This window comes from Rana temporaria, chromosome 2, assembly GCF_905171775.1.
Source record: "Rana temporaria chromosome 2, aRanTem1.1, whole genome shotgun sequence".
Taxonomy (NCBI): domain Eukaryota; kingdom Metazoa; phylum Chordata; class Amphibia; order Anura; family Ranidae; genus Rana; species Rana temporaria.
The window spans coordinates 444,503,241-444,527,165 of record NC_053490.1 but is presented as its reverse complement, the minus strand read 5'-3'; the positions used below and the strand labels follow the sequence as shown (position 1 = coordinate 444,527,165).

Below are 23,925 nucleotides of genomic sequence, written 5' to 3'. Positions count from 1 at the left end.
TTACTAATGATTTGTACAGGGGCAAAATGATATCTCTCTCTCTCTCTCTGGAGTCCATACCTCTCTTAATACAAGAAAGGACTTTGCTCGCTTTGGAAACCGCAGCTTGGCATTGCATGCTATTATTGAGCTTATGATCTACCAAAACCCCCAGATCCTTCTCCACTACAGATCCCCCCAGATCCTTCTCCACTACGGATCCCCCCAGATGAACTCCTCCTAGTATGTATGATGCATGCATATTCTTATAACTTTACATTTATCAACATTAAACCTCTTCTACCACATAGTCGCCCAATTAGACAGAGCATTGAGGTCGCGCCTTGTAAAGTGGAGACATCCTGTAAGTGTATTTCTAATGGTCATGACATCATAGTTGAAAAAGTTAGTCTTCATTTAAATCTCTTTGTCGGAGTCCTGTGTTGTTTTCTCCATTTACATATATTAGAATAGTCACACATTCTGCACTTCCAGGCATCTTCTATATCAACTCCCTGGATCTCTCTCTGTCCTTTCCAGAAGGATAAATAAAATGTCACTTGTTCCATAACACTCTCCTCTTTAAAGTTCACCATGTCACATCCTAATAAGGTTGCATCCCCCTGATAGCAATATTCCAGCTTTAAGCGGTCAATCCTGGGCAACTCTGAGAAAATCAGGTTCAGGCAGGTCAGCTCTATGATATCTTTCAGTGTAGACACAGTCAGCCCACACTGAAGTGCATTTTCCTTTACTTGAGGTCCCAGTTCTTGTTCTGGTCTCAGGTTCAAGATCTGGATTAAATATTCTGATTGTAGAACACCACTCACCATGCCATCAAACAGCAGCTTGTATACACAAACCTGAAAAACATATAATTATGTCTAGAAGATCTAAAGGAATTCTACAAAAAAACAAACAAAAAAAAAACAACACATGGCATAAATTAGGTAGGTTTTCCTAACTGGTCTGCACTCCTGCTGTGGAATCCACCACTTCAGATGTCCAAATGTCCTGTACAACTAAGAAAGTGTGCAAGTCAAAATCTGCATTGGGTTAAAGCAGCTCATCTTCCCGCAGGCCAGTTCCCAAGCCTGGTAGCGGTCTGGTTAAGTGTTTCAATGGGTTGGTTTTGTACAGATTGGGTTGGCAGAAAAGGATAGGAGCAGGCAACTTGTGGTCCACAAGAACAAATCATGGCGTTACCCTACTCTCTAAAGGTTTTATTGACGTTAAAGAGGACGTAAACCCTCTTTTTTTTTTTTTTAAAACATCCTGCAAGGCAAAGGTATAATGAGCTAGTATGCATAGCATATTAGCTCATTATGAAGTACTTACCCGAGATCGAACCCCCGCAGCGGTGCTAGTTGCCCTCCACCGTCGGCACAATCTCTCCACGAGTGACTTCCGTATATCACGGCTTCGGCGCTGTGACTGGCCGGAGCCGCGATGATGTCACCCCTGCACATGGGTGCCGCCACTAACGCCATGATCGCTGTTAGAAGCGCCACGCTCAGTGCGCCTGTGTGCCGTAGACATCGGTGCCTTTCTTTTGCAATTATCTCATAAACCGTGTAGGTTTAGGAGATATTTGTTGCACCTACAGTTAAGACTTAATCTAGGCTTACCTGTAGGTTAAAGTGGCCTGTAAGGGTTTACAACCACATTAAGGTATCTAACTGAGTAACTGTCCCCCTCATTTTCTTTTCTGTCCTTGGGACAAAACAGGGGGATAGTATTCTCTGATAACACTCAGCTAATAGAAACCTAACAGAAGCTCTAACTATTTCCTAATACTAAAATTGCTTGTGTAGCGGTTTGTGCCCCCAATGGAGATATTGCAACTTACTTCCAGTCTAGGTGATAACCCTTGCTAGAAACCAAAGTGTGAAAAGCCCTCCTCAGCAGGCTACTATAGAGCAACTACCGAGCTTCATTATTCATGTAGGGACCAGCTGTACTGTGACACGCATATGCAGAAAAGAGGTATGTATAAAAGAAGCGGAGGGGGGGGTTACTTTTCCCCTCCAATCCCTCCCTTGTTTTTTTTTTCCTCTCCTTTTTTCTAATTTCTCTCCTTTTTTCTAATTCCTATCCATGTCCTGCTCCTAGTTACTGCTAATTATGCAGGACTAGCCTAAAACACAAATCTAGAAACAAATTCATTTTCAACTTACTTAACCTTTGCCTACTATTTCTGAAATAGTGATTCTGCTCTAAATACCATCATATTTCCTTGTATAAAATGTATAGTTTAATCTTACGAATACGTATGTACTGTAATATACCCATTAACCAAAACTTGTATTTACTTGATGTCAATTTGACCGGTTTTTGTTCTTATATAGCTTTGAAAAATAAAAGACTTTATTAAAAACAAAAAAAATAAACAACATTGACATCAAGTGAGGCTACCTCAGCAAGCCCTGCAATAAATAGGTGTGAATAAACTAGAGTGTGCTCTTTGGGGCGGACTGTCACGTACAAAAGGGCTGGCCAGTTTGTTTATACCAAATCAGCTTAACAGTAGAAGCTAATGAATGCAGCTCTAACATATAGATCATCTTTCTACTGAAACATATAGCTAGATTCAGGTAGGGGCGCGCAACGTTAGGCAGGCGTAGCTTATGGCATTTACACTACGCCGCCGTAAGTTAGATAGGCAAGTGCTGTATTCACAAAGCACTTGCCTCCTAACTTACGGCGGCGTAGCGTAAATTGGTCGGCGTAAGCGCGCCTAATTCAAATGAGGATGTGGGGGGCGTGTTTTATGTATATTAACTGTGACCCGACGTGATTGACGTTCTTTACAAACAGCGCATGCGCCGTCCATGTACATATCCCAGTGTGCATTGCTCCAAAGTACGGCGCAAGGACGTATTGGTTTCGACGTGAACGTAAATTACGTCCAGCCCTATTCACGGACGACTTACGCAAACAGCGTAAAATTTTTAAATTTCGACACGGGAACGACGACCATACTTAACATTGACTAGGCCAGCTATTTGATGGAATAACTTTAAGCCGGAAAATGCCTTACGTAAACGGCGTATCTTTACTGCGACGGGCGCACGTACGTTCAAAAATCGGCGTATCTAGGCATTTACATATTCTACGCCGAACTCAACGGAAGCGCCACCTAGCGGCCAAAGGAAAAATTGCACCCTAAGATATGACGGCGCAGGCCGTCGTATCTTAGCTAGGTTTAAGTGCATCTCAGTTTGAGCATACACTTAAACTTAGGACGGCACAGATTCCGAGTTAGGTCGGCGTATCTACTGATACGCCGGCCTAACTCTCTCTGAATCTGGCTAATAGACTTTAGGGGCCAGATTCACAAAGAGATACGACGGTGTATCTACAGATACACCATCGTATCTCTGACTTACACTGGTCCTATCTATGCGTCTGATTCATAGAATCAGATACGCATAGATAGGGCTAAGATCTGACAGGTGTAACTGTGTTACACTGTCGGATCTTTTTTTCAATTTAAAAATGGCGCCGGGGGCGTTCCCGCTGATTTACCTTGAATAATATGTAAATCAGCGAGATACGCAAATTCACGAACGTACGCGGACCCGACGCAGTCTTCTTACGATGTTTCGGTAGCGGCGTACCCGTCGTATACTTACCTCTGCTTTCATCAGGCGCAGCCAATGTTAAGTATAGCCGGCGTTCCCGCGTCGAATTTGAATTTTCTAACGTCGTTTGCATACGCCGATTCACAAACACGCGCGCCGCAAGTCACGCTCACGTCGAAACCACTGACGTCCTAGTGACGTCAGTGGGAGCAATGCACGCCGGGAAATTCCCCGGACGGCGCATGCACATTTAAATCGGCGCGGGAACGCGCCTGATTTAAATAGTACACTCCCCCTAGCCGCGGAATTTGAATTCCGCCGGGGGATTTAGGATCCGCCGCCGCAAGTTTGGAGGTAAGTGTTTTGTGAATTAGCCACTTGCCTCTCAAACTTGCGGGAGCGGATCTTAAATCACGTAGATCAAGCGGATCTATAGATCCGCTGATCTACGTGAATCTGGCCCCAGTTTTGGAATTAACATGTTACAATCATAATTTAGATGAGTGAAAGTACGAAATGTGTTTCCAATAATGCAGGGGTCGCCAAACTTTTCAAACAAAGGGCCACTTTATTGCCAGACTTTAGGAGGGCCAGATTGTGGCCAGCAAGGGAAGAAAATGTCACGGGCCCGGCAACAGTGAGAACAAATATGGCCTCAGGGTTGGTGGTCAATAGGAATAGGAGTATTCCCCCTATTAGTAGGAGGAATAGTATCCCATCATTGGTATCAGTGGATAATATAGTGCCCCATTGTTGGTGTCAATGGGAGGAATAGTGCCTCATGTCAGTGGGAGGAATAGTGCCCCAAGGGCCGGATAAAGGCTAGCAAAGGGGCACATATGGCCCTCGGGCCGCAGTTTGGAGACCCCTGCAATAATGGATAGATTAAATACACACAACACATACATGAACCCACCTGGAGCTCGTGAGTTCTTCTCTGAGCCAGTCGAGGCAAGGTTGGGGTTGCTCGTGTTTTCAGTTCCCGCAGTTCCAGCTCACCAATGGAGGAGTAACCCAATTCATCAATTACTCCGACCATGAAAATACCATCCAGTTCTCCTAAAACTGGAAATTCACGAATGCGACCACCTGGAAGATAAGGTAACTAATCAGGCTGAGCACAACCCGGTCATAAAATAAGTTTTAAAAGATAGGTATTGCTCAACATTTTGCAAAATGTTACTTCCTTGGGTTTCATACAGATGCTTTGCCAAATTAAGTCAGATAACTAACATTGTTAGAAGTAGACTAACAATAGCAGCAATCATATTTCTCTTAAGACAGTTGCAGTTAAACTGATTTGATACTATATTCTCTACAGATGTAGATAATCAACTATACAACATTTGGCTAGAGATGGAAAAACACAAATTACACTTACCAGTAAACTTTTCACAAGTCTCCATAACAGCATGACATAAAAGGGACATGATCAAACAAATTGTAATTTTTGACTCTTCCTTTTGATCCACAGGGTATAATATAGATAACTATACAGGTAAGTAAGGAGGAGATAAGGAAGAAAGCGGTATGCTGTCATGGAGATGTGTGGAAAACAGCATTACCGGCGAGTATACGTGTTTTTCCCCTTTACCCCATGACCGCACAATGTGACAGATATAACATATTACCCGACAGCATCCTGGTTCAGCATCTTTGGAGGCATCCAGTCCATAGTGCCCTGCAAAGGTACTAAAGCTTGATCTTGTGGCCCCACCACTGTCTCTGCCCAAATAGTTGGCATGGCCCTTGTTGACTGGGCTCAAAGACCAGGTAGAATAGGTGTCCCTAGTAAAAAGTAAGCTATGGAAATAGTAGTCTTTGACCATCTTGTTACTGTCGACCTGCAGGCTTTCCTGTCCTTATCCATTCCTTGGTATAATACCAGTACATTTTTGTCAATAAGCCACAATTCAGTGTGCTTGAGTTAGATAAGGATCTTATGTCAATCATGTGAAGTTGTTTTTCCCCGTCACTCATCTGGCCAGCAAAAAATGAAAGTGGAACAATTTCTTGGTCTCACTGAAACTGAATTTTTCTTTGGAATGAAGGTAGGATTCATCCTTAAATTTAATCTTGTCATCAAAAATATGAAATACAGTTTTGAAATTGTGAATGCCTGGATTTTCACAACCCTTCGTACTGTCTTCATAGCAAGAAGGAAATAGATTTATAATGTTAGGAACTTTTTAGGAAATATCATCTAAAAGCTTAATGGGGGGCTGGATCAGTGCATTCAAGAACCATCTGAAATTCCAAGGAAGGCAAGTTCAATGAAATAAAGGAAACCATCTATTCACCGCTTTCATAAATCTCAGAACTCACAGATGTACAGGCAGCCTATAAATCAAAATAGGAATTTAAAGTTACTACTTGGACTCTAAACATGGCTGGTCTCATTCTCACTGTCCAGGCCATCTTGTTAAATCCAAAGATCTGGGAATAGCCAAAGGTTTCAAAGGGTTATACTGATTTCTCCCATGTGAAGAAATAGATTCTGCATTTTTTATCTTTCTGCATGATTTATTAGAGGATCCAATAGCCCCCTGGTTTTAAGGAGATCCATCTCATAAGCCATGCACTTAAGGTGTAAGGCATCCTGTTACAGCCGGCGATACAACAGCAACCTGACCTTGCAGAATGCGATGACGTCAGCACGTCGTTCCGTCCTACGCATTTCGTCATATGGTGACATCGTCCAGAGCACAGGCGGCATGCTGCGTAATCGCTTCAAATACACTACAAGTTAACCAAGCCTCAATCCAAGTCTTAGGCAGCCAATTAAATCATCAATACTGGACCTCAGCTGTTCATAATTCAATCATAGATGTGACTAAACGATAAAAAAAGCTAGAAATAAAACCAAACTACTCCCTTCCAAAAAAGTGTCCCAGGAATGGTGATAGCGAGCATCATGACTGCACCCACAATTCATTCAAATATACACCGAAGCTGAACTCGGCAACAGGAAGTGTCCTAAATAGTCAGATGGAGTCAAACCACTATATTAGATTGGAGTGCCCCCTAATGCCCAGAGATCCGCATAAGAAGTTTTAATATACATTATCAGCAGACTCTACCACAATAGTTGCAGAGCTGCCTAAAAGGTTTTAAAAACTATATTCAATGGCAGCAAGTGTCACAATTATTTCAATAGGGTCACAATAGAACAATAGAATACAGTTACACCCCAAACAATCACAGCAAAGAGTACACAACACAATATATATATATATATATATATATATATATATATATATATATATATATATATATATATATATACACACACACACACCATTGAGTCTGATTAGTACATATCATAGTGGGGTTCTCACTCACCCTGTGCCCCTATTAGAGACACAGGGTGATTTACACATAAGAGGGGTCGGGGAAGCTGGACACAGAGTTTCCAGAGCTCTCCAAGGGAAGCCGAGTTGCAAAAACCCCCCACCCAAACGGACACAACACAACTCTGATCTAGGTAAAGAGCCACGTGACCAATCACAGCTGATCACGGTGTTAACAGGAAAAGCTGTGTTTTGGCTTTTCCTCTATCGCATCTGACAGATGCAAGTAGAGGATTGCCAATCGGCAGCTCTCCTGACAGGGGGGGTCTGCGCTGATTGATTATAAGAGCAGCCCCTCCGGGGATACCCACCTAGAACCACCAGGGATGCTACCAGAACCACCAGGGATGCCCACCACTTATGACCACCAGGGATGCCAATCAGTGCCCATCAGTAATGCCTGCCAGTGCCTCCATATCAAATGATGCCCATCAGTGCCATCTATCAGTGTGCATTATTGTCACCCATAAGTACCCATCAGTGCCACCTATCAATGCCTATCTGTGCTACCTATCAGTGCTGCATATTAGTACCCATCAGTGCCACCTGATTGGTGTCACCTCATCAGTGCAGCCTCATCAGTGCCCATCAGTGAAGGAGGAAAATTACTTATTTAAAATTTTTTATAACAGTAAAGAAGAAAAACTTTATTTTTTTTCCAAATTTCTTTTTTTTTTTTTTGTTTAGCAAAAAATAAAGACCCCAGAGGTGATCAAATACCACCAAAAGAAAGCTCTATTTGTGGTATCAAAATGATAAAAATGTTGTTTGGGTACATTGTTGCATGACCGCGCAATTGTCATTTTAAAAAAAACAGCACTGAAAGCTGAATCTTGGCTTGGGCAGGAAGGGGGGAAAGTGCCTGGTATTGAAGTGGTTAAACAGCATACCCTTACTCTACAACCATATTATAAACCTGTATCACATAAATAATGAAAAATGTATTGCAAATCCAAAACAAACATGATGCAATCTTCCTAAAAAAAAAAAAAGTCTGAATTTCATTACACATCCATGAATTTTGTGCACTCCCTGGGTGCTCCCAGCTGTTATCTACACCAGCCCTCAAAATTTCCATCGCCTACTAGCATTTGGCGAGTGATGACAGGGCTGCATGACCAATCTTCCTCCAATCTGTGCCTACACTTAGAGTCCCGATGCGATTGGCGGCCGAAGAGGAAAGGTGCATGCTCGGGAAAAGGCGAGCCGCGCACAGGCAGAGCAGTACGCAGGTGCTCTCCTTACAATTCTCATTAAGCCATGGGACCTAACAGTATGACCTCTCTGAGCCTGCCCCCCTCCCCTGACCAATGTAGCTGGAGAGCAGAAAGTAATGAGTGAGGTGGAGGATTGCAAAAATTACCACTCCGGTGCAGCGCTTACTGAAAGTTGCCATGACATTAGAGCGGCAGCCTTCTAGTTTGTGCTCTATGTAAGTGAGCACAGTGAACAGACTGGTCTCAATGTGTGCTGTGCGCTGTCAGTGTGCGCTGTGCTATGGTGTCAATGGCTGTGCAGTTGTTTGGATCTCAGCGCTGGATTGTACTCCCTCCCGCTGTGCTGCAGCTCCTCTCCGCCAGCCTGAATAAAAAGGGGGAAGTGGGGACATGCAAGCGTGGAGCCGCACACACAAGCTCCTGATGATGAGATGAGATAGAGATAGAGAGAGAATGGATGGGAGTTGCAGAGGAGACAGAAAGAGAATGGGGAAGAGACCCAGTTCTAGTGCCCCGTCCCTCTGGTCTGCCCCCAGTGCCCCATCCCTCTGGTCTGCCCCCAGTGCCCCATCCCAAGTGCCCTGTCCCTCTGGTCTGCCCCCAGTGCCCTGTCCCATTTTGTTAAAGTTGTTGTTGGTAATATTTAATTTTGTAACTTGATTCTGCATAAAACATTGTCATTCCATGAGATAATCTACGAGGGTGTGTTTACGGGTGCAATTAGGCGCAGGGCAGTGTATGAATTAGGTGGGGCAACTGGTGGCGAGTAACTCTTGAGGCCTGGCTAGTAGCTCAGGACTTGAAATTTTGAGCCCTGATCTACACTCACCAAATTTAGTTGACTTCTTGCGCTAACAAGTGAGTCAAAAAGTCAAAATGTGCTTATGATTTTACTGGTGCAAAGTAACTCTGTTTTACAACACATCAGTCCCCCCTCGAAAATCTCGGAACCCTATTGCTAACATCAACTTGAAGCATTTAGCAAGTAGATATCTGGGACTTCAAGGTGATGTCATTTCTGCTTTTTAGAGTGCACGCTTAATACCGGCAAAAGCAGCACTTCCTGGCAATAGGTCATGAGATACATGCCTACTGTGCTATGTAAGTGGATTGGATTTTATTATTTTGCATTCAATAAAGGGTATTGATGCTATGGGGGCTCTTTCTTTTCCTTGTATCTGCTTGCTATAGGTTTCATGTTTATGTAAGCAATTGGGATACCGGATATTTAAGTGAGGATTTATACACTGCTCAAAAAAATAAAAGGAACACTTTGAAAACATATCAGATCTCATCGGGCAAAAGTCTCATGCTGGATATCTATACTGATATGGACTGGGTAATGTGTTAGGAATGAAAGGATGGCACATCATTTGATGGAAATTAAAATTATCCACCTACAAAGACACCCCGAAAATCAAAGTGAAAAAATTATGCAGCAAGCTAGTCAATTTTGCTGAAATTTCATTGCAACAACTCAAAATGGTCCTCAGTAGTTTGTATGGCCCCCAAGTGCTTGTATGCATGCCTGACAACATCAGGGCATGCTCCTAATGAGACGACGGATGGTGTCCTGGGGTATTTCCTCCCAGATCTGGACCAGAGCATCACTGAGCTCCTGAACAGACTGAGGTGCAACCTGGTGGCACCGGATGGACCGAAACATAATGTCCCAGAGGTTTTCTTTTGAATTTAGGTCAGGTGAGCGTGGGGCCATTCAATGGTATCAATTTCTTCATCCTCCAGGAACTGGCTGTATATTCTAGCCACATGAGGCCGGGCATTATTGTGCACCAGGAGGAACCCAGGACCCACTGCACCAGCGAAGGGTCTGACAATGGGTCCAAGGTTTTTTTCCTGATACCTAATGGCAGTCAGGGTGCCATTGTGCAGCCTGTAGAGGTCTGTGCGTCCCTCCATGGATATGCCTCCCCAGACCACCACTGACCCACCACCAAACCGGTCATGCTGACCGATGTTACAGGCAGCATAAAGTTCTCCGCGGCTTCTCCAGACCCTTTCACGTCTTTCACATATGCTCAGGGTGAACCTGCTCTCATCTGTGAAAAGCATGGGGCACCAGTGGCGGACCTGACAATACCGGTCCTGCTGATAGGTTAAGGACCTTCTACGGCTCTGTCCAGCTCTCCTAGAGTAACTGCCTGTCTGGCAAACCTTCTGGCAATGACACATATTGATGTTCCAACCAATCAGCAGGTCCCGTCAAGGCTCCCTGTGTACTGCAGTCCTAACTCTAAAATTTAAAGAGTCTCCTCAGTGGAAGCACATGTATGCTGATGGATAGATAAAGGGCAGATGACTGGAGGGAGCCCAACCCTCCTTAAAGGAGCAGGAACACACTAAACACCCAGCACATTGCACAATGGCAGCAAAGGTGCTAGTGCGTTGCCTGACCACAATGACAACAGTACAAAAAACAGTCACTGCCCCTACCTATGTCTGGTCTTCACAGCAAGGAGCACTGGAAGGGGCGAACGCATGTCAAGTGCGCCTTGCTGTGAAGGCCAGTCTTAGGTAGGGGCAGTGACTGTTTTTTGTATTGTTGTTACAATCCCTTTAAGTGTTCTGCCAGTGCACCGCCCTCGGTCTTTCACACTGGAGTGATAGGAGAGGCGCTTTACAGGCACGATTTTTAGCGCTATAGTGCCTGTAAAGTGCCTCAGTGTGAAAGTAGCCTTACATTATACAGATATGTAGGACTCCTTACAGGACCAGAGGCAGCCACAGTGTCTCTGAAATGCCATAGCATCAGTTGTATCCATAGTGTAGCCACTAGATTCCAGTACACAGGTACTTGTATAGCGGTGGACCTTCCCTGACATAAGGAGGCACCTCCACTTATAATTCATACTAAGTCTATATATGGGTCATAGGGATCTGGTAACCTCCAGAACCAAATTTTATTGATGCCGACCCCCTATGCACAGGCGCATTATGTCATATACTTGTGTTGTGCTCAGTAGAAGAGCCATACATATGCACTGCAGCTTGGCCTGTGACAACACGGAGGCCACCCAAGGATCCCTAAGGGGTGGTGTCCATTTACTTCAGGTGCATTTAATGTAAGTACAGTGCTCTGCAGCCATCTGGTCACCCCCATACGGGGGTGACCATATGAGAGGAAGAAAGGGCAGTTAAGGTACAGAGATCTAGCAATTCAGTTCACAATCAACTGACTGTGTTGTCTGCTCCTGAACTGAAAGGGACAGGAAACCATTGGGTATTAGGAGAAGGAGTTGAAATGTATAATTTTTCCATTACTGTCCATTTAAGTAGGCAGATCCCCCTCTCTTGTGGTTTGCTGTCATGGATTGAGGAGGGAAAATGGCAATTGGGTAAGTGCTAGCAAAGAATATGATTATAATCTAAATTGTAAAGTAAACTGTGAACATTTACTGAAAGGGTCACTAAAGGAAAATTTTTTATAATTTTTTTTTAGCTAAATAGCTTCCTATACCTTACTGCAGTCCTGGTTTCATGTCCTCATTGTTCGTTTTTGCTTTGATGTTACTGTAATTCCTCTCTGTTCTGGACACTTCCTGGTTGTCTTTTTCCTGATAACCACAGTACTGGGAGATTTCTCTCTGTGGTCACTAATCAAGGAGGTGTGATTACTGTGTGTCTAAAACCCCTCAGCACCAATCCAGTTTCGTTTTACAAACCATCACTGCCCTCTATTGGCTCTCTGGCTCTGTACATCAGAGAATCAGGAAACAACAGCAAAAACGAAACTAAACTGTAGGTACATTATATGATTGTTTTTTATCTATTTTTAAAAGGAATCGGTTAACCATTATGTCTCTATACCCTGTTAACAGTAATTTCAGCTAAAAAATGTTTTTTCCTTTAGTGACCCTTTAAAGTCTGCATTTGCCTCACCAAGTGGTTAAACTCAGTATTGCATATTTTTATAATTGTTTTCAAAGTACAATTATCCAACATTTTTAAGAACACAGGATACATTATCTTACCAGACTGTAAAACCGGAATCATTGCTAAAATATTGAGACATTTTATTGCCCAGATGTCTTCACGAGTCTGTGTAGTCACCGATACAACATCATGTAGCTCCAACTCTAGCAAATATAAAAAAAGTGGATGGTTACTTTGGCAAATCTAAACAATGTATCAATAGATGTGTGAATAATATCACATTTGCTATGGCAGTTTTCTTTAAATAGTTACTACAATGCTTTGGAGTACTTTGGTCCTCAGTTCTAATTTCAACTATGAACTGCATTGAGTTTGCATGTTCTCCCTGAGGTTGCACGAGTTTCCTCTGGGTACTCTGGTTTTCCTGCAGGTTTATTGGCTCCTATCAGAATTGGCCCAATGCTGTCAAAGTGCTTCTGGCTGGCATAAATTTGAACAACCAACAGAACGTTTTCTAGTTTAGAAATGTTAGGAAAGCTTATAGGTTTTCAGTTTTTGCCCCCTCTGGGGTGAATTGACCTAATGTCCTGTATTGAAAACACAACCAGAAATGATTCCTTTAATACAAAAAAATGGATGTAGAAACGAGTTATTAAGAACTCATAATTTTACTGCCCATAAGTAATTTAAGGGATAAATATGTGAGTTTAAATTTTTTTTTGAAAAACTATCAAAGTAATTAGCTTTATAAACCTACAGTATGCCTCTCTACCTATAAATATACGTATGGGTACGTTTTAAATTAAATATAATTATTTTCAAAATGGTCGCTTTTTTTGTTTATAGCACAAAAAATAAAAAGCGCAGAGGTGATCAAATACCACCATAAGACAGCTCTATTTGTGGGATAAAAAAAAAAAAAAGAAGGTCAAAACGTTTATTTGGGTACAGCATCGCACAAGTGTCAGTTAAAGTAACGCAGGTCCGGATCACAAAAGCTGAAGTGGTTAAAGTGAAATAATGAAGGTTGACTGCACTCCAATGATTAAACATTATGATTAAGCACTTCATGTGTGAAACGTGTTACATCTACTGCTGTCATTCTGTCTCTGGAAACTTTATGACTTCTTGTATGGATTTTATATAATAAGGTTGCATTCTTGTGTACATTGGAGTGCTGTTAACCTTCATTACTTGACTATTGGAATGGCATAGATTGCGGATCAGACTAGCACCCAATCGCACAGGGAAGGTGCTAATATGCAATGAGTTCATCTGGAGTGGTGTTTCTTCTCTGATGTGGGATATTCATTAAAGTGAACAGGTACCTGCTCCAACTGTGGTTGGATCGTTTCGGCGGATCCACCAGAAGCTCTCCTCCCCCTCCCACCCACAACCTTCTGCGGGACCATTCACAAAGTGTAACAAGGTTTGTGCATGCACAGTGGAGTCTCAAGGAATCACAGCAGGCTACCCACAGTAAACATGCCAGTGCCAGGGACCCAATGACCGGCGAAGAACCAGTTTCGGGTGTCAATGGCGCTGGACTCCTGGACAGGTGAGCGTCCTTTTTATTAAAAGTTAGCAGCTACAGTAATTGTAATTTTTTTATACAGGGCGAAGAACCGCTTTAAATAGAAATATACTTTTAGTTATGAGTGGAGATACATTTAAATTTTCATTTTAAAAGAAACCAAGAGATTCAAAACGAACTACAGGCAATGCCTTACCTCTGGCCAAATGTATACTGGATCCCTCATTCATTGCAGCAGTCTTTCCTGGTCTGAAAGCTAATGGCTGCTCAATTTTGTACACCATTTGTTGTTCACACCACATCTGGGAGCAAATGTCTGTCACAGCCAAGTGCCTCATATGATATTTCTGCAGTGGGGTCAGTAATTCCCGTTTCCTTTTCTTCGGTGTTATCTCTGATGGACCAGGTATTTCACTGTAGCTTAATCCTGCACGATTGTGGAGCTGATCTTCAGCTGGTGAGTTCACATCTACATCACTACAAAAAGAAAAAAGGTAAATGATGGAAAGTTTTAGCTACAATAAAAACACACATAATTAAAAGCCGATTTCCAAGAAATTTAAAATCTTTGCTTGCAGTGGGGCTGCCCTCGCACTACAAGAACTATATGCTCATTTAGGTCTAGTGGCCCAGAGAAAGAACTATTACTTACCTGACCCTCTGCTACTATAAGCTTGCTCCACACTACAGCTTCTTCTCCCCTATGCTCCGGTGGTTGCAAGTCTTCTGACCTCGCAGCCAATAGCCATGCATTGTATATGAGGATGCCAAGGGGTAGTCCACTACCGGAGTGTACTGGAGAGCACTGGCACCATGTATGCATTTCTCAAGACTACTACATTTTGAACATTGGAGGGCTCCTGCTGTTCCTCTTTCCTAATGTTGGATTTCTTGTGTTGACCCAAGGTTTTTCTGCAACAGACTCAAGATCATGTCCCTGGTCTGACCAGGTGTGATTCAGACTCCTGACCTATAATGATGCTCTAGCATCTCTAACTGGGAATGCAAATGGTTGTTCTCTTTTTCTACGATCATTATTTCCCTCTGCCTGTTCTGTTAAGGTGCGACTCACTAATGTACTGCTGATCGGAGAACGCCTTCCATCTTTGTTACAGTTTTGGACTGGTTTGGGGATTAATGAATTTCTCCAGGTTGGGAGAAATGTGGGGTGGGGGGAGGGGTGGTTGGTTAGCCATTATTGACTTGGTTGGTTTGATCATTTTCAAGGATTTTTGGTAGTTCTATTGTTCTCCATTTTTTTATTGCACAGCATGATCTCAACTTTTATTTGTGCGCTTTTCTCTGTTCGTAATGGTACAGCATGGGATAAGGTCTGATATTCCTCCTGGGCGGGGCTTGGCCCCAGATGACTCTGGTGGAATGTCTGGGGCCTTAACTCTACCTTAAGAAATTCACTCCAAAACTGTATTTTCTACAGGAAACCCACTTAGTGGGATCTTGCATCCTTAGTCTTAAAAAGGCCTGGGTGAGTTCCCACTATCATGCCACTTACTCTGGTTACTCTAGGGGAGTAAGCATTTTGGTGCACAGATCTCTCCCTTTTCAGCTGCTTGATGTGAAGACTGGCCCAGAGGGTAGATATGTTATTTTACAGGCCCCGATTGCCTCCACTGTTTATGTGCTGGTGGGGTTCTATTTGCCTCCCTCTGCAGATGTTAACTTTTTATACAATATTATGCAAACTGTGACTAACTATGGGGTTTCTAACGGGTTATTGCTTGGTGATTTTAATCTAGTACCATGCACCGGCTCTGGACAGGCTCCACCCTAGCAGAGGCTAGATGGTCCCCTGGGCTTTCGCAATGGGCTTCCACTTTTACACTGGTAGATTTGACATCATTACCACCCATCTAGCAAAGAATACACTTGTCATTCCTCTTCTTTCCAATCCCTTTCCCACATCGATTTAGCTTTTACTACCCAGAGCTCTCTACGGAAAGTTTTGTCGGCTGCCATTCTCCCTAGGGGTAAATTTGCCCCTGTGCTGATCACTATTTTACTGGGCCCATCTACATGTAGGGAGGTTGTGGAGGCTGTCCGGTTACAGGGCTACGGAATCAACTATCCAAGAGGAACTGCCTGAGGCTCTATGTAATTACTGGTTGACAAATGAGGGCACAACTAACCCCCTGATCGGATGGGATGTATTTAAAAGCTGGTTGAGGGTGGAGTATATTTACGGCATAGCTAATGCTAAGAGGGGATCTCTGAATTCTGGAGGAATTGTTCTTTAGCAGAAAGAAGCTGCCTACGTGACTGATCCTACCCCTTTTCTTTATTAGGCTTGACAGTGTGCTTTACGGGAGGTGGCAATGCTGCAAACTGAAATGACTCAGAAGTCTATGCTGGATACTGCCCAAAGGGTCTTTGAATATGGAGATAAAAAACAGTAAGCTGCTGGCCTGGTTGGCCCAGGGGCGATTCTCTACTACACAGATTAGTAGAATTAAGGATGTGGATGGAGCCCTTCTCACTGATCCTGACAGAATCAATCATATATTTTGGCAATTCCATAACTCCCTGTACTCCACCAGGGTGGACTATACTAATTCTGACCTAGAATTCTACTTGGATCATGTTTTTTTCCCAGTCCTTACACCTGAAGCCAGGGAAGGATTGGAGAGAGATATATATTTTTGGAGGACATACAGAAGGCTATAGCACAACTTAATCCTAGTAAGGCAACTCGGGCAGATGGGATGCCTGTTAAATGTTATGCCCTATACCAAGATCTATTAGTTCCCAGCCTCACTTTCTTATTTGTTCAGGCCTTCTCTCGGGAGGCCATGCCTGGGTCAATGGCAGAGGCGGTGATTGTGTTGGAGCCAAGCCAGGTAAGGATTCTGTGTGTCCTACAGCCCAGTCTCTCTTCTCAATGTTGATGCAAAATTTTTGACCAAAATCCTTGCCAACCACTTGTCGTTGGTCCTGAATGAGCCATGTCATGTTGCCTGGCAAGGGCACCGACATTAGTCTGCGGTGTCTCTTTCTCAATCTATCCACTGAACACTCCAATGGTGGCACGAGATTCATGGCCTCTCTAGATAATGAAAAGACATTTGACCCTGTTGAGGGGGGTTACCGTTGGGATGGGATTTGGGTTTGGTCCTAGGTGCCTTAGGCAATTGGGTATGCTCTATAGATCACCTAGCGCTCGCATCAATACCAACGGTACGATTTTGGATGTTTTTTCCCTGCAAAGGGGTATGCATCAGGGCTGTCCCTTGTCCTCCTTCCTTTATGCTCTGGCCCTGGAGCCATTTGCAATTTTGTTTCTCATCAGGTTGAGGGGCTGCAGGTCGGGTTCTTGGGAGAAAAGGATCTCATATGCTGACGATGCCATCTTATATTTGCACAATGCAAATTCTTCCTTGCGGGGGCGGTCTTTACTAATTGTCAAAATCTGTGCTTTTTTCTCTGGATAGCTGGGCTTGGGAAGTGGTGGTGGTGTCCCCGTTGTTGTGGGTCGATAACTTTTTGTACCTTGGCAGTTCAACGGAATCCTGTCAGTTTCTTTAGACTTAATTTTCAGTTGCAGGACAAGTGTTCCTCATGGGCAGCCCTGCCCCTTAACCTGATGGGCTGTATTAACCTCATCGAGATGGTTTTCCTCCTGGAGGGGAGGTCTCCCACGCCTGGCGAAATCCACTTTGTTTCTTCCGGTGTGATGCGGAGGGTTGGCACTGCCCAATTTCCTGGTATATTACTGGGCTGCTATTTTGGTCTCAGTCCATTGGTGGTTTGTTAGTTCTTGAACCAACGCAGCAGTGTGCTTGGAGGCCAGGATACTGGGTTCTCTTAAAGAGCTCAGTAATTTGGTATATAGAGTCATACAATGACCTTCCACATCTGACCAGGACAATGCTCATGGTATGGATCTCTGCTAGAAAGCGCTTTCTAAAACCAGGTCAATAGTCCCCTCATCAACCGTTATGGGGCAACCCTAACCTTGCACATTTCAGATCCAGTCCTGATCCCCAAATTTGGGCTAGCTATGTCACAAAAACGTTGCAGGATATTACGACCATGGGCAGGTTGCTGTCATTTAGGGACATATCCAGTAAATTTTGGTTACCTGGATGGATGTTCTTTTACTATCTCCAGTTGCGGCATAGATGCGGCCGCACCCAATTCTCACAGCCCCCCATAGTAGCCATGAATCCCATCGAGGAGCTCTTAACTCAGGAGTCTCTGCCCAAGCCCCTTTGCTCCCTCTACCTTGCGCTTCTTAGTCTTGATTCCCCCAAGATGGAGAGGTTATGGGAGGCTTTGAAGGAGCCTATCCCCTCCTTGGATTAGGAGGACTGCTTTGAGAACAGCTGTAAATAATTGGTAATTTCCTCCAGAGACAAGCTCATTCAAACCAAGTTCCTTCATAGGGTGTACTACACGCCCCAGAGATTGCACAAACTTTATCCTCAACAGGACCCCCTTTGTTGCCACTCTGATGCAGGGACTTACTTCCATATGTCCTGGAGTTGTCCTAGGGTAACACAGTTCTGGAGGGAGGTCTTTGAGGTAATAATGCTGCCTACAACTGTCTTTCCCGATGTCTACTGAACTGACGCTTTTGGGTATACATGACGATTATCAGAGGCCTCGTTTGTACTAAACTCTTGATATCGTACCTTCTTCATTTAATGTCATGATATTAAATTAAAAAGTCTAAGACTATGACTAAAATTTTTAAAATTAACACTGGTGATCAGCTCACTACATATTCAAAGCCATTGTAGATGCCGATTACATTTTTAACAATCCTGGCCTTAAAGTGATTAGCAAACATTTATCATATTGCAGCTTACCAATTCTTAGATGTGATGGCTGCATTCGTTTTCACTTTATTTTTTTTAACAGAAAAGTTTTCACTTTTACTTCATCTGGATACACAAAGTAGTTATGATATGTACAGTTTTAACATGTCAAAGTTACAAAATTGTGTTCAGACATTAACATTTGTTATACCCTCTGTTACGAAGGGGTTGAGGATTGGTAAATTGCAATACATTACAGATGTATTGCTGCGCGACGTGCGTTGAGAGCGTTTATATTTTACCATGCGCTGCTGCAGTGCACAAGTGTGTATGGGCCCTCGCACTTAGCCAGCACATTCATTTTGGGGTGAAAGACAATATTTTTCAGCAATTTTAAAAGTATGCTTTTATCATTTATTTAAAACAGGATTTCACATACCTTTTTCTAGGGCTTGTAATGTCATCTAAGGTTTCCACACCGTCTTTATCGGATATATATGCATCACCTGTAAAATGGAATATTAATGTACAGGATATTCTATTTTTCCTAGCAATTGACTGCAGTTTGTCAAAATGCAAATTAAACTGCGATTGTGTCGACAACTGAAAAAATAGAGCATGTTCTAAATTTTTAATGGCCATTTTTCACGTCATGAAAAATGTTCTGGAGCCCACACACAACCGTTTTTAATGACATTTAAAAAAAAAATGCATTTTTCACGTCATGAAAAACGGTCGTGTGTACGCGGCATAGGTGTTAAAATAACTCATGCAATACTTGTAAAAGGCACAAGGTTTTTTACCTTCATGTATTCTATTGCACTGAATGGGCAGCGCTTTGAAAGCGCCACAGAACGGGAGTGGGCGCTAAAACAGCACTAAAGCTCCGCAAAAACTATCGACGCTTTAGCGCAAACGCCCCGCATTGCCAGTGTGAAAGTAGCCTTAGACCAAGACTTGTCCCTGGATACAATGTAACCTAGAGGGCCAACGTTTGTCTCAGGATACAATGTAATCTACAAGGCCAAGGCTTGTCCCTGGATACAATGTAATCTACAAGGCCAAGGCTTGTCCCTGGATACAATGTAATCTACAAGGCCAAGGCTTGTCCCTGGATACAATGTAATCTACAAGGCCAAGGCTTGTCCCTGGATATGATGTAATTTATAAGACCAAGGCTTATCCCTGGATATGAAGTAATTTATAAGACCAAGGCTTGTCCCTGAATACAGGTACACTGCTCAAAAAAATTAAAGGAACACTTTGAAAACATATCAGAGTTCATCGGGCAAAAATCTCATGCTGGATATCTATACTGATATGGACTGGGTAATGTGTTAGGAATGAAAGGATGGCACATCAATTGATGGAAATGAAAATTATCCACCTACAGGGGGCTGAATTCAAAGACACCCCGAAAATCAAAGTGAAAAAAATATGCAGCAAGCTAGTCCATTTTGCTGAAATTTCATTGCAACAACTCAAAATGGTCCTCAGTAGTTTGTATGGTACACAAGTGATGTATGCATGCCTGACAACATCAGGGCATGCTCCTAATGAGACGACGGATGGTGTCCTGGGGTATTTCCTCCCAGATCTGGACCAGAGCATTACTGAGCTCCTGAACAGACTGAGGTGCAACCTGGCGTCACCGGATGGACCGAAACATAATGCCCCAGAGGTGTTCTTTTGGATTTAGGTCAGGTGAGCGTGGGGGCCATTTAATGGTATCAATTTCTTCATCCTCCAGGACATGGCTGCATGCTCTCGCCACATGAGGCCGGGCATTGTCGTGCACCAGGAGGAACCCAGGACCCACTTCACCAGCGTAGGGTCTGACAATGGGTTCAAGGATTTCATCCCGATACCTAATGGCAGTCAGGGTGCCATTGTGTAGCCTGTAGAGGTCTGTGTGTAGAGGTCCTCCGTGGATATGCCTCCCCAGACCACCACTGACCCACCACAAAACCAGTCATGCTGAACGATGTTACAGGCAGCATAAAGTTCTCCGCTGCTTCTTCCGACCCTTTCACGTCTGTCACATATGCTCAGGGTGAACCTGCTCTCATCTGTGAAAAGCATGGGGCACCAGTGGCGGACCTGCCAATTCTGGTGTTCAATGGAAAATGCCAATCGAGCTCCACAGTGTCCGGTAGTGAGCACAGAGCACACTAGAGGACGTTGAGCCCTCAGACCACCCCCATGAAGTCTGTTTCTGATTGTTTGGTCAGAGACATTCACACCAGTGGCCTGCTGGAGATCATTTTGTAGGGCTCTGGCAGTGCTGATCCTGTTCCTCCTTGCACAAAGGAGCAGATACCGGTCCTGCTGATGGGTTAGGGACCTTCTACGGCTCTGTCTAGCTCTCCTAGAATCTCCTCCATGCTCTTGAGACTCTGCTGGGAGACACGGCAAACCTTCTGGCAATGACACGTATTGATGTGCCATCCTGGAGGAGTTGGACTGCCTGTGCAACCTTTATAGGGTTCAAGTATCGCCTCGTGCTACCAGTAGTGACACTGACCCTAGCCAAATGCAAAACTAGTGAAAAACAGTCAGAAAAGAAGAGTAGGGGAAAAAAATTGCAGTCACCTCCACCTGAAGAACCATTCCTGTTTCGGAGGTTGTCGCATTGTTGCCCATCTAGTGCATCTGTTGTTAATTTCAATTAAAGCGGGGGTTCACCCTAAAAAAAAAAAAAAAAAATTCTACCATGCCATCCAGCATACTAGCGCGAGCTACAGTATGCCTTTATTTTATTTTTTTGCGCCATACTCACAGTTTAATCCCGTAGTTAAGTTTCAGACTCCCCGCGAGGAGTAGGCGTTCCTATGCAGAGGGGAACATGATTGACGGCCGGCTATGGCGCGTCACGCTTCCCGAAAATAGCCGAAATAGGACTTTGCTCTTCATGGCGCCTGCGCAGTCAGCTCCTAGTCTGTGCGCAGGCGCCGTATATCGCCGTGAAGAGCCGAGTCCTACTCCGGCTATTTTCGGGAAGCGTGACGCGCCATAGCCGGCCGTCAATCAGGTTCCCCTCTGCATAGGAACGCCTACTCCCCGCGGGGAGTCTGAAACTTAACTACGGGATTAAACTGCGAGTATGGCGCAAAAAAAGAAAAATAAAGGCATACTGTAGCTCACGCTAGTATGCTGGATTTCATGGTAGAAACTTGTTCTTTAGGGCTCTTTCACACGGAGCGGACCGTTTCCGGGTCCGCTCCGTGTGTCTCCGTCGGCTCAGCGGGGATCCCCGCTCAGCTGTCGGCGGATAGGGCGGTCCCCGCACACAGTGCAGGGACCGCCCTGTTTCTGCTCCGCTGTCCCCTATGGGGAACCTGATGCAGACGGACCGTCTGTCCGTCTGCATCAGTTCCGCTCCGCCGAACGGAAGAAAAATAGGGTTTCTTCCGTTCGGAAAAGCGGAACCCGACTGACGCGGACGCTAGCGGATGCTCCATCCGCTAACGGACGCGTCCCCATAGGGATTCATTACAAGTCTGTTAACGGACTTGTAATGAACGGACAGACGGAGCAGACGTCTGAAAGGGGCCTTAGGGTGAACCACCGCTTTAACAGCAAAGCAGCTGAAACTGATTAACAACCCCCTCTGTATACACCCCTCCCCCTCTGCTACTTAACTGACCAGATCAATATCCCAGGAGCTCTGATTCAAAAGTGTTCCTTTCATTCTTTTGAGCAGTGTTATTTATAAGACCAAGGCTTGTCCCTGGATACGATGTAACCTATAAGGCCTCATACACACTGGACATTATAAAAGCACCAGTAGCATTAGCTGTAGAATGAGTTTTGCAGTGTTTTTTGCAGTAGCGTTTTTTTTTTTTTTAGCCAATTTATACTCCCACAAAACTTTAGGGCTTAAAAATGATAATAAATGCAGATTAGCGGGATTTTTTGCGTTTTTAAGCTTTTATCAAAGTTAGAGCATTTTTACAGCTGAAAAACTCTTAAAACTCACTAGTTGTGGGTAAGGATGAGCTCCAGCGTGTTCGCATAGTACATGTGCAGAGCCCGTCAGGAAGTCTGCACAGCGCTGTGCTAATCACAGCCAGGGAGACATTGTCCCAATGCTCGGCTGCAGAGATTGGGAAATGTCTCCCTGACTGTGATTAGCGCCGTGCAGACTTCCTGGCGGGCTCTGCACATGTACTATGCGAACACGCTGGAGCTCATCCTTAGTTGTGGGTTTTTTTCCCAGCTAGAAAACGCCCCTGCCAAAAAAACACTGATATCAGCCTATGTGTGCATAGACACACAGGATAATGTGTTGGGGAGTTTACTGGCTGCAGAAAAAAAGTCTGAAGCCAAAAACAGCACAGTTGTAAGCCTGGGTTCACACTAGCGATGCGGGAACCAGGGCGATTCCAGCGTCGGTTCCCGTATCATATCTCTCCCGCCGGCAGTTCACACTGTCCTTTGCGAACCACTGTGAGTGTCAATAAAATGTTAATGACACCCCTAGATCGGTTCACATATCACAGTGCAAACTGTGGATTCGGATAAGAATCGGATTGCATGCGATCCAATTCCAGTGCGGGGAAGAAAAGGCTCTGCACCATATTTTATGCAAATCCAATGCGAGTTGAGCCATACAGCTGTCACTATAGCTGGACTCGCACTGCACAGACATCAGTCGCAGTGTGGGTGCGAATCACATGCAATGTCAGACATCGCACAAGTGTGAACCCGGGCTAAAAGCTTCCAGTGTGAGACCAAGGCTTGTCCCGGGATATGATGGTGGCACTCTGAGGTGTGCCCATTTCCCACTCTCCCTGTACACAATGGGGGGTGTTCTTTGTGTTACACCTGTAACAATAACAGTGCTGTGTAAATACAAACACCAGGGTCTGCCTGGAATGTTCTCACTATGATGGATCTCCATTATAAACACCCACAGTGTATATAATCCGGGGACAGTATCTCTTTATTGTGGGTTCAGTGTCTGTCCACCAAACTGACCACTCCCCTCCCATGACGTCACTCACAGCTCTCCGCCGCTTCCTGCAAACTGAGGAGCTCAGAGTCACTGATGTCGGAGAAGTCGTCCCCCTCCACATTCTCCTCTATCCTCGCCCGGTAGCCATGTTCTCCAACTTTAGTATCTGCTCCTTGCGCTTCCCCGCTGCCCGACATAGCGCCTCTCCTCTACACCGCGTGCATATCTGTGACTTCATCTCAGCACGTCACGTGGGAGGGAGGGAGAGCTGTCACGTGATACAAACACAACATTCTCCTTGTATTCTCCTACAACGCTGATAGAGGCGCTACACAGGTCACGTGCTCCCTCCCTCTTGACTGTCATAGGGAGTGAAGTCCCACCATGTGTCTCCCTATGTCTCAGAGGCCCTTCCCTTCATAGAAGTGGACCCTTCATCCATCATCTGAAAGATTGTTCAGCTTCTTTTGAACATAAGGAAATAGTGAAAAAAACCCAGTATAGATTCCCCCTCCCTCAGTACAGACCCCCCCAATTGGTATAGACCCCCCCCTCAGTACACACACCCACACCTCAGTGCAGAATGCTCCCTCAGTGCAGACCCCCCAGCAGTGCAGACCCCCCCCAGTTACAGA

At 44.4% G+C, this 23,925-nt stretch overlaps 1 protein-coding gene across 1 annotated transcript; it reads right to left on the bottom strand.

Annotated features, from left to right (window-relative positions):
• Nucleotides 1–269: 269 nt before the first annotated feature.
• On the bottom strand, nucleotides 270–23,560 carry EXO5 (exonuclease 5). Its single transcript, XM_040338452.1, has 6 exons — nucleotides 23,340–23,560; nucleotides 18,773–18,839; nucleotides 13,755–14,035; nucleotides 12,123–12,227; nucleotides 4,480–4,652; nucleotides 270–842 (listed from the first exon to the last, which is right to left on the bottom strand). Exons 1-6 carry the CDS (start codon nucleotides 23,485–23,487, stop codon nucleotides 393–395), a joined length of 1,224 nt encoding a protein of 407 aa, XP_040194386.1. The 5' UTR covers nucleotides 23,488–23,560; the 3' UTR covers nucleotides 270–392.
• Nucleotides 23,561–23,925: the final 365 nt, after the last annotated feature.

Excerpts from the sequence above, each read along its gene's own strand:
- EXO5 (XM_040338452.1), bottom strand. The coding sequence starts at position 23,487 with ATGTCGGGCAGCGGGGAAGCGCAAGGAGCAGATACTAAAGTTGGAGAA. Across the intron at positions 18,840-23,339 it reads GCAGGAAGCGGCGGAGAGCT|GTGATGCATATATATCCGAT; the intron begins GTGAGTGACGTC and ends TCCATTTTACAG. Across the intron at positions 12,228-13,754 it reads CAGTATACATTTGGCCAGAG|AGTTGGAGCTACATGATGTT; the intron begins GTAAGGCATTGC and ends TATATTTGCTAG.